This window comes from Alligator sinensis, unplaced genomic scaffold, assembly GCF_000455745.1.
Source record: "Alligator sinensis unplaced genomic scaffold, ASM45574v1 scaffold1142_1, whole genome shotgun sequence".
Classification (NCBI taxonomy): Eukaryota; Metazoa; Chordata; order Crocodylia; family Alligatoridae; genus Alligator; species Alligator sinensis.
Genome location: NW_005842617.1, coordinates 308,210 through 317,676, shown reverse-complemented (window position 1 = coordinate 317,676; position 9,467 = coordinate 308,210). Strand labels below are relative to the sequence as shown.

At 41.2% G+C, this 9,467-nt stretch overlaps 1 protein-coding gene across 13 annotated transcripts in view; it reads right to left on the bottom strand.

The window, feature by feature from the left end:
* WDFY3 (WD repeat and FYVE domain containing 3) overlaps positions 1-9,467 on the bottom strand; it is a 379,376-nt gene that overhangs the window by 147,956 nt on the left and 221,953 nt on the right. For all 13 annotated transcript variants that reach the window (XR_003096142.1, XM_025215013.1, XM_025215023.1 and 10 more), the window contains 4 exons: positions 7,821-7,998; positions 5,559-5,773; positions 3,251-3,363; positions 1,155-1,386 (listed from right to left, as the gene is read on the bottom strand). Coding sequence is in view for 12 of the 13 variants with exons in the window: in XM_025215013.1 (XP_025070798.1) it covers positions 1,155-1,386; positions 3,251-3,363; positions 5,559-5,773; positions 7,821-7,998 (738 nt within the window). In the remaining variant the exon portion in view is untranslated. The remainder of the gene's footprint in view (positions 1-1,154; positions 1,387-3,250; positions 3,364-5,558; positions 5,774-7,820; positions 7,999-9,467) is intronic.

Below are 9,467 nucleotides of genomic sequence, written 5' to 3'. Positions count from 1 at the left end.
CTGTCCAGGCAGGGGGTCGGACTCAATGATCTGTTGAGGTGCCTTCTGACCCTAGCATCTATGAATGGTGAAGGATCTACCCATCTTGTAGGCTTGTAGTCCTTCTTGGGCTTCTCTGGAATTGGTAATTAACACTCTTGCTTGCTCAAGTTACCAGAAACCTTTTTAGCAAGCTTTTGCACAAACAGAATTTCACTTAAAAAAATGTTGACATGGGTTTTATTTGAATAACTATCCACCACTGTCTGACTTGAGATTGTATGGACAACACCGTAAACCTTAATTTAACTAACATTGTTCTCACTAACAGCTGTCTGGATTTCATGAACCTGCCCACTGTAAAAGCAGTAGTAATGGATACTTTCATTAGTAACAACCTGAAATCATTCAAAGTAGTTCTAGTGGTGAGGTCTGGGTTTTCACCATTGGTAAAAAATTCAAATTTTGAAGTTCTTTTACCAGCATTTAAAAAGAACCTAGGGGAAATATTTTACTTGGAGAACTCCAGAGCTTAATGCCATAACCTTCCAAGTCCTCATTTATACATTACACAACCCTCACTGATCATGTGGGAGAGGAGACAAAATGTGAAAACACTTGCATATGGACACAGAAAAGTTTAAGACAGGACCACATGCCCTAATTACTGTTACCTAGTTGTTCCACAGTGATCTTTGTTTCCTAATTCAAGCTCTTTTTAAAATAAGTCACAGCTTCAAAATAATTTTAGTTCTATTTCTACTTTCCTAATAATTCTTCATTACAAGATTCGGCACTGAATCTCTCCAGATTTTAGGCAAGTGAAAGATCATTTTAGAGACCCAGTATTTCGTTTGAATCCTGGCAGTTAGTGCCTTTGTACTGCTATGTCTTTGTTCTTTTTATTTGAAAAGAGCTCACAGCACACACATAAGGTCATTACTGAAGTAGTATTATTAACAGCATCCACAATTTTATAAACAAGCAATGGTTTGAATCCATTAGCTGAATTCAGCACTATCCTTTGCCAGAAAGCATTTAGCATGCTGCTTTCTGTAGCTCAATCATTTGTTTTTCAAATTGTTCATTAAAATTACAAACATTTCTTTTAAAGAAGAAAGGAGTAAGACATTACTTTTTGAAATACACTGTTTAAAAGCTTTGCGAGACCTTACCCAAATCCTTCAAGAGATGTGTCAAATTCAATAAACGCAGGGGTAACTGATGATCCGTGAAGTCTGATATCATGTGGAGTTGTCATGGAAACCAAACATTTCACCCTTGTCAGGGGTACTGTGCTTCCTTCTGCTGGCTTGAGCAGGCTCCTACTTATCCGATAATGGTTATCTTCATGCAAACTGAACATGCTGTCAGAACTCAAACCCTCCATTGATGTGACCATACTATCTACAGTAGAAGCCAAGAAAAAAACAAAGCAGAGATATTGGCAAAAGGAGGCATTTTTTTAATTCCTCATTTACCATATTTAGCTAAATCCAAGATGACTATGAATTTAAGGGAAAACCCTCAAAAATTAGATTCTATATATAAGAAATGTATACATTTTCCATAAGTTTCCATATATGGAATCTGATTATTGGAGAACATCTTAAATTTGTTCCCCCCTCCCCCCCTCTACAGCAGGGTAAGCAGTGACAGGGGGCAGGTAGAGTGGGGCTGGAAAGAAGCCTCAATGGAGGGCAAGTGGCAATGAGGAGGCAGGCAGCAGTGTGGGGTGCAGGTGGCAGGGGTGTGGGGGGGCGGAAAAAGGGCTGTGGCTCTGACCCCAAACTCAGTTTGAGGCCAGAGTCAAAGCCTCAACTGCTACCTGCTAGGGCTGTGCAAAGCTTCGGTCCCCGATTCAAATCGGCGGAGATTTGGCCCGATGTGGTGGCTGAATCTCTGAATCAAATCAGAGAACCCCTTAATCTCTCTGAATTGAATTGGAACCCTCCAAATCTATGTGGAAAGATTTGGCGATTCAGATATAGACACAGCTTTAAATGTTTTTTCTATCTACCTCTAGGTAGCAAGTAGCTTATGGGTGCTGCAATGCTGGGGCACATGGAGCATCCCACAAGAGCGCAGGGGGCTCCAGAGCGCACTTGGAAGCAGATCCAGAAGTGGACCAGAAGCTCTTGCAGTGCACTTCTGGGTCCACTAGAGAGTGCATGGGGGGTCCCCCCCCGGCTCGGCAACTGGTGCCTCCTGGGTCTGGTGGGGCACCCAGGGTCTGCCCGCAGCCAATAGCCAAGCTCCCCAGCAGACCCAGAAATGGAACGGAAGTACTTCCGGCCCACTTCCAGGTTCGCCACCGAGCATGCAGGGGCCCCTCTCCCCACCCCTGCACTCCTTTGGGACGCTCCATTCACCCCAGCATCGCAGTGTTCACAAGCAGTTCTGGTACCTCAAGGTATGTAGCAAAAACATTTAAAGCTGTGTTTATGTCCAAATTGCTGATTCTCCGAATCAGCATCAAATCTTCAGATTCAAATTTGGCCAAATCGAATTGGGGCCAGTTATCCGAATCAACAAATCAAATCACTGCCCCCAGGTCAGGCCGAATCCAAACTGAGTAGAGCCCTTTTGTGCACCCCTACTGCCTGTCTCTCCCTCCCACAACTGAATTCAAATCCAAGCTCCCCCTCCCCCAACCCCATGTTGAATGGGGTAAAAAATCTTGTCTTGGATTTTAACAGACATGGTATTCAGACTTTTAAAATGCTACTTTCACTGTAATATTTTAGTGCTCGTTATTCATTAATAAAGAGAGCATCTCAACAGCTCCTCTAAAGATAAGAAGTATTATCCTCGCTGAACTAAGGCAGAGAAATCAAAGAACACAAAAGAGCTGGAAATTGAACCTAGGTCTCATCAATTCCTGTTCAGTGCCTTAGCCACAACGGCATCCTTCCATTAATTCATTTTCAGCTGAAAGACTACCTCATGCCCATATTGTGATACACTCAGGTTTCTTTTGTAAACTGAAAAAAAAAAAAAGATTCAATCTCACAACGGACCTGAAGTTATTCCCAAAGTTTTGTATTCTTCCCAAGAAGTATTTTAAAGTTTTAAATACAGTTTCAGATATTCATACACGTAACTAACTCTTCCATTAGTCTTGCTGATGAAAACAGACTACTCCAAACATGAATACTGCATTGTAAGGAACCAGCAACCATAAAAAAAAAAAAAGCAAGCATGTCTTAGGATAATGATGTCTTCAGATCCCATGAAGCACCACAAAAATTTCTAATGTTTAAACACTTACTTCTTATTTCTGGTTCATAACTTAATGAGCTGGGCTTGTGTACTCTATACTGTTTCAACAATTTTTTGTCCCAAGCTCCGCAATTCAAAGGATTTCCCAAACGTAAAAATTCCCTGGTTAGGAGACAAAAATTATTCAAGTCAAGTTGCTTACTTGCTTTCTGATTTGTAAGACTAGAATGAGTTACAACCTAGAGTCAATTAGAATATATTTAAACTTGCAAAATGATATAATTAAAACATTAATTCTAAAAGCAAATAAATATTAACTCAACACTATTTCTATTTTTAATTATTGCATATATCTGTATACAGTACTGATAAATTAATGGATTACCACAACTAGAGTTTTGCATTTCTGAGAAATCAAATCACATATTTTGGTTTCTAGGGTATCTATACCTTTTTTCTATAATGAATCATTAAATGTTGTTGGATGGCCACAATGTTGTATTATGTACAGAACAGAAAATGTTGTATTATATAACATTAGATACTGTGTATAGTATCTATATATCAGTCCTTAAGTCTATTAAGTATCTGGGAAATTCTTCCTCCAATTTCTTTAAATCAAATTATACTTCATTCAAAGAACTAGAATGTTAGCTCTGAAGGCTGAAGTCATCTGTTCCTGTTCTGGAAAGGTACAGCATAGGATGCTCTGCTGCAATAATTCTCAACATTACATTTCCAATCTGTGCCAATGTCATTTGGAGGGCAGTCTCAAGGGGGTGAGATGGTCATTTAGTCTCCATGCCTTCTTAAACCCTTAATCCCACTGCTGAGACTACCAACAAATGCAGAAATCATTGTAGTAGTTTCTGATCAACTCTCAGACAGTAAGGCAGTAAGTCTGGGCCAGATTTCAATGTGCTATTCAGCAGGAAAATGCCATTACAAATATAGCAATCCATCTAGTTCATCATGCAATTTTCAATATTTGCAAGTGCAGCTTGTTTCATTTTAAGTGCTGTTCTTTCCCCCTCTCATAATACACATGCCAACTGCTCATTTACTGCTTGCTAGATAGGCATGCTCATGCACTTTCAATGCATTTTAAAACCAGCAGGAAATGTCAGAAATAAGGGTAACATCATAAGCCTACCAAATCCTGTCTTGGAAACCTGTATGTTGCTGTACAACAAATTTATTTTCACTAAGATGAAAAACTATCATTATAGTACAGCTTTTACCCAATTTGGGGAAAGAACCCACAAGCCTTAAAGATCTATTCTAGACATTTCTCTTCTCTGACTCATCTTTCTCCGTCAAGTATAAGTTAAAGAGGAGAGAACTGCATCTTGCCTTGCTTAAGGTATTTTGTGATTTTCAGAAAGTCTACACAGACACTTGTATAGCAGGGTCATTCTTTTGAACCCATTAATTGTACATTTTTTAAACTTCCAGTTTTCTCTTGCTGTCAATCAAGCAAGGAACTGCAAATACATGTTTCTTGGTAGAGTTTAATTTAAATATCATATTTACCTGAATCCAAGATAAAGTTCTCTCTCAGACAACGTGGAGTGGCCTTGTCCTGAATTTGAGTCCAGGACAGGTGATGGCTCAGCTCTGGCTTGGGGGTGCATGAGGTAGACCTTTAGTGGGTAGGGGAGCACACAAGGGAGTCTGCACAACTGCTTCCCTGCTGTTTACCTCAGGCTCTGGCTTCAGCTCTGATTCAGCTAGGCCCAGAACTATTCCCTACTCTTTCTGCCTGGCTGGACTGGGGTGGGGCTGCTGTTGCTGACTCCCCTGAAGCCAGAACTGCTCCAGAGGTAAACAGTGGGGAGAGAGGTATGGTGTGGAGGTACAGGTAGCAGGGGAGTGGCACGGGGCAGGTGGTAGGGGAAACAGGCATGGGAGCAAAGGGTGGGGGTCTGGTCCACTTGTCCCCTGCCATTGCTTTCCCTGACACAGCCTGTGGGAGATGGAGACTGGGGAAGGGAGGAATTTAAGATGCTCCTTCAATAATTACATTCTATAAATGGAAAATAAGAAATTTATATTTTTCCCATGTAGAGAATCTAATTATTGGGGGGTTGTTGTAAATTCACAACCATCTTGGACCCAGGTAAATACAGTAATCCAAAAGGAAGTACTATATTTTAATTACATCTTAAAATGAAAAAAAAAGGTTGCATTTTCAAAATACGGTTATACATACAACAAGGTAATTCTCACATACAATCAATTATTCTTTTTCATATTTTTCTAATAAATTGAAGTCCCAAAAAGGAGCCAGCCAAGGAAGTCCATGTACCACCAATACGCACATCAATAATCTAAATATAATTATTTTTTTCCCCGACCTCAACACCATTGGCTCCAGTGCCTGAGAGGCCAGCCTTTCAAACATTCTCTGGAGTGGGGGGTGCAATGAATGGTCCTCATCAGCAAGAGCAGCACTGCATCTCTGTAAAAGTCTTGCGTGGAGTCCAGCTTCACACATGACTTGCTGGTTTCTGTCTGTATGCACCAGAGACTGCAGTATGTTGGCCACTGCAAACTGAAGATCCAGGGCACGCTGGAAAAAAACATGTGCAACAGTAATATAAAAAGGAATGCATCATCATTAACACATTTTCCTGTTATGCTATTTTAAAAATGTGTAAAGAAGATTTAACTTATGAAGTATTCCTGTTCTTTTCCAAAAAATTGCTCTAGTACAGCTGATGATTATAACTTATAATTTAAATAGAAATGCAAAAACTCAGAAGTACAATCGGCTTGTTAAAAAGTTTTATCCTTATCAGACCTATGCTACACTTCCATAACATTCCCTAAAACTTCATATTTTATGCAATAAATCTACTACTAATATTCTGAACATCACAAGTTTACAGGTTCATCAACATTAGAGAGACATTTTTCTTCTTTCTCTCTCTCTCTAATTCGTAAATCACAGTGAGAAAAGCTTGAAAGCTTTTGAAGATTCAGTCTGATAAATAAGGTTCTCTGAGGAAGATACCACAACTGAAATGTATTTTAGGTAATTGTCAGCAAAAGTGTCAAATAAAGCCCTTTCAATCAAATGAACCATAAGCATAAAATATATATTTTCTAAAAGGTTTAATTAAAATTATCACTGATACTTTTAATGAAACCATCACAAAGAAATTGCCAAACAGTATTAACTAACTATTCAGTTCAGTACCCTGCCAGGACTCCAACCATCTATGACACTGGATGTTTCAGGAGAAAGCAAGACTTCATAACTAGGGGTCTACTGAACTCGAGATGGCTGCCAGCTGATTTCATGGGCAGACCACAGGGCTAGCAGCCATTTTTCCAGGTGGAGCATGCCAGCCCCCACTCCCACACATCTTATTGGCCAGGGGGCCCCGGTGGCCCTGCCTCTTGTAACTGACTGTGAAAGCTGTCCATCATGTAGCCCAGCCACTCACTGCTGACTGGTGGCAAGGGGCAGGGTGGTATGATGGACAGCCCTTGCAGGCAATCAGTGGCAAGGGGTGGGGTCAGCAGACATTTTGTCGTGCCAGCAGCCTCACTCCCCTGTCTTCCCCTCCAATGGGCTGTGCAGCTGGGCTGCAGCAGCCACAAAGAATACTAGCTCCCCGCACAGGGAGCAAACATTTTTTTTCAGTGAGGTTTTTTTTTCCCCACCCCTCCAGGGACCCTGCCAATAACAGATTCTATGATTTTTCGCAGGACCTGCCCGTAATTGCAGTTTCTGCAAAAATTGAGAGATTGTGATTAAAGAAGTTCCCTACTCATAGCACTTGTGAAGATTCTGATCTCAACTGTCTTATTTTGTGATATTTCGTCAAAAAGTAAATTAAAAACCCTAGGACCCAGATATATTTTTTAAGGGCAAGCAATTATCTGTAATGCTTCTCCCAGTCTATGATATTGCTCATATTAGTTTTGCAAGTACAAGCATAACATAAGGACAGATAAAACTGTTTTGAAATAGCACAAGCCTTTATTATAGCAACATATATTTAACTAGTGCCAAATAATACTAAATCTAAAAACACAAGTAAAACTATCAGTCTAGCAAGAACCATATTAATAATTAGGGGAGTTTTTCCTTCTTTCCTATCCTTGAAAATAAAGGTCGCTCAAAGGTGCAACCATTTGGACAGTGAAGTCTTATTTATCCTCTAGCAACGTTACGTTAAGGGCAGCAACTGAGTACTGGTTAGCCAAGGTCCTTCAACCTTGACTTAAAAAGAACCATCTTCAGGGATGGCTTGAAGAGAAGGATAAAGACTGCAGAATCCCTTTAAGCTCTGGAGGCTCTTGTAGTAAGGATGCCAATTAGTGCCAGCCACAAAATGACCTCATGATACAGCAACCTGCCATTTGACACCTAGGGTGAAACCAGCACTTTGCTTGGGAACTAAACAATTCCATCTCCAGGTGAATAAAATGTTGCTAAACCCAGCTAAAGTTTTTGCTAATTCACTAGCTCCTAAATTAGATCTCAACTAGCAGCTTAGTCACAAGAGACAGTATTCCTTTACCAGTTCCCAGATTTAGAGCCCACCTCACACTTCCATCCTTAGAAATGCATTAGAAACTATTAAAAACTACTGGTTTTGGCTTACTTCTGGCTGTGTAGTCAATCCAACAGAGGCTAGAAGATCCAGCATAGCAAGCATTGCTCCAGGGTGGATGATGACAGCATCGGAACTGTGTGTGGATGTTGCTCCTGTCAGGAGTTTCAAATCAGTTATGTTTTTGGGAGGATATACAGGAGGAGCTGAAACAGAATGATAGGCATGCCTGCAGAACAAAACGAAAGACAGACCCATTCATTATCAGTTCCGCACTCATCTATTAATTGCTGTAGCACTCAACTTGTACACAGGAAAAAAACAAACAAACCCAATTCAGCATGCCTTCAATTAGAAAACAGATATTCATCCAGGACAGATTGGGACAATTTTAATTTTCTGTAGTGTGCTTTGGATCAGCAATCCACTTCTGAGGAAGAGATGATATAGTTCTTGAAAAATATATTTCTTTAAAATTCCTTGATTTCACTTTAAAAAAGTAAGTAGGGCTGTGCAAATCTTTGGTCACTGATTCAATCTGGCGGAGATTCATCAGCCGAATCTCCAAATCCAAATCGAATCAGGAGACCGTTTAATCTTTCCGAGTTGAATCAGAACCCTCCAAATCAATTCAGAGATTCAGAGAGATTCAATGATTCGGACATAGACACAGCTTTAAATGTTTTTTCTACATACCACAAGGCACCAGATGGTTCATGAATACTGAGATGCTGGGGCGGATGGAGCGTCCCACAAGAGTGCAGGTGTGTCCCCAGGACGCTTGGCAGCAGACCCGGAAGTGGACCAGAAGCACTTCCAGTCCACTTGTGGGTCTGTAAGGAGTGACCTAGAAACCTCTACTCGAAGACGAAGCAGAAGAGAACGCTATGTGAAGAATGCCCATCTGCAATGATAAGGAGGAGACAGTCCTAGATAGAGGGGGCTTGAAAACAAAAGAAGAAACAAAGTACTGGGTTAAAGGGCTCATTAAAATACTAAAAATCACGCCCCTAGGTGGGGAAGAAGTATGCTAATGAAACACATATGTATGTAAATGAGATACATGGCTAAAACACAGGTATAGAGACATGCTCAGTAAAGAACTTCTTGCGTCACTCACTTATAACCAATCAGCAAACGAGCACGCTTCCAAAGGCTTGAAAAACTCCTGTATAAAAGATGCTTAAGATACAGTGATCTGGGGTGCTTGTTACGTGAATTATTTCGCTTGCACCTTTTATTGCTAGCAATAAACCTTCTTTGTACTTTCACCCCTGGTATCCTTATTGGCCTTTGCATACCGGGCACGATCCCAGACTTGAGCTGGGCTCAACAGTTTTTGGCACCCCAGATGGGACTGCCTTAGATAAGGCTTTGCCTGGACTAACTGACGACCAGACGACCGCTCCTCCGGAACGAATGTCAGGCGCGCCCCGGGATCTCTTTTCCCGGTAAGACTTTTGCTTCAGGGGGAGCTGGATCGCTGAGGCAGCAGTAGCCTAACGGTGCAACGCCATAGAGTGAAAGTACCAGTAACAGGCACTTGGGTGAGAGGGCAGAAAGGGCATAAGGCCTACCGTCAGTACGCCTGCCTGGGATTATCTCTGTAAGTATTCTGTCTGGCCCGAGTCCAAGACCAGTGATTTTTCCCCTGTGAGGACGAGGACTAAGAACAGATCCCTGGATCCCAGGTAAGTC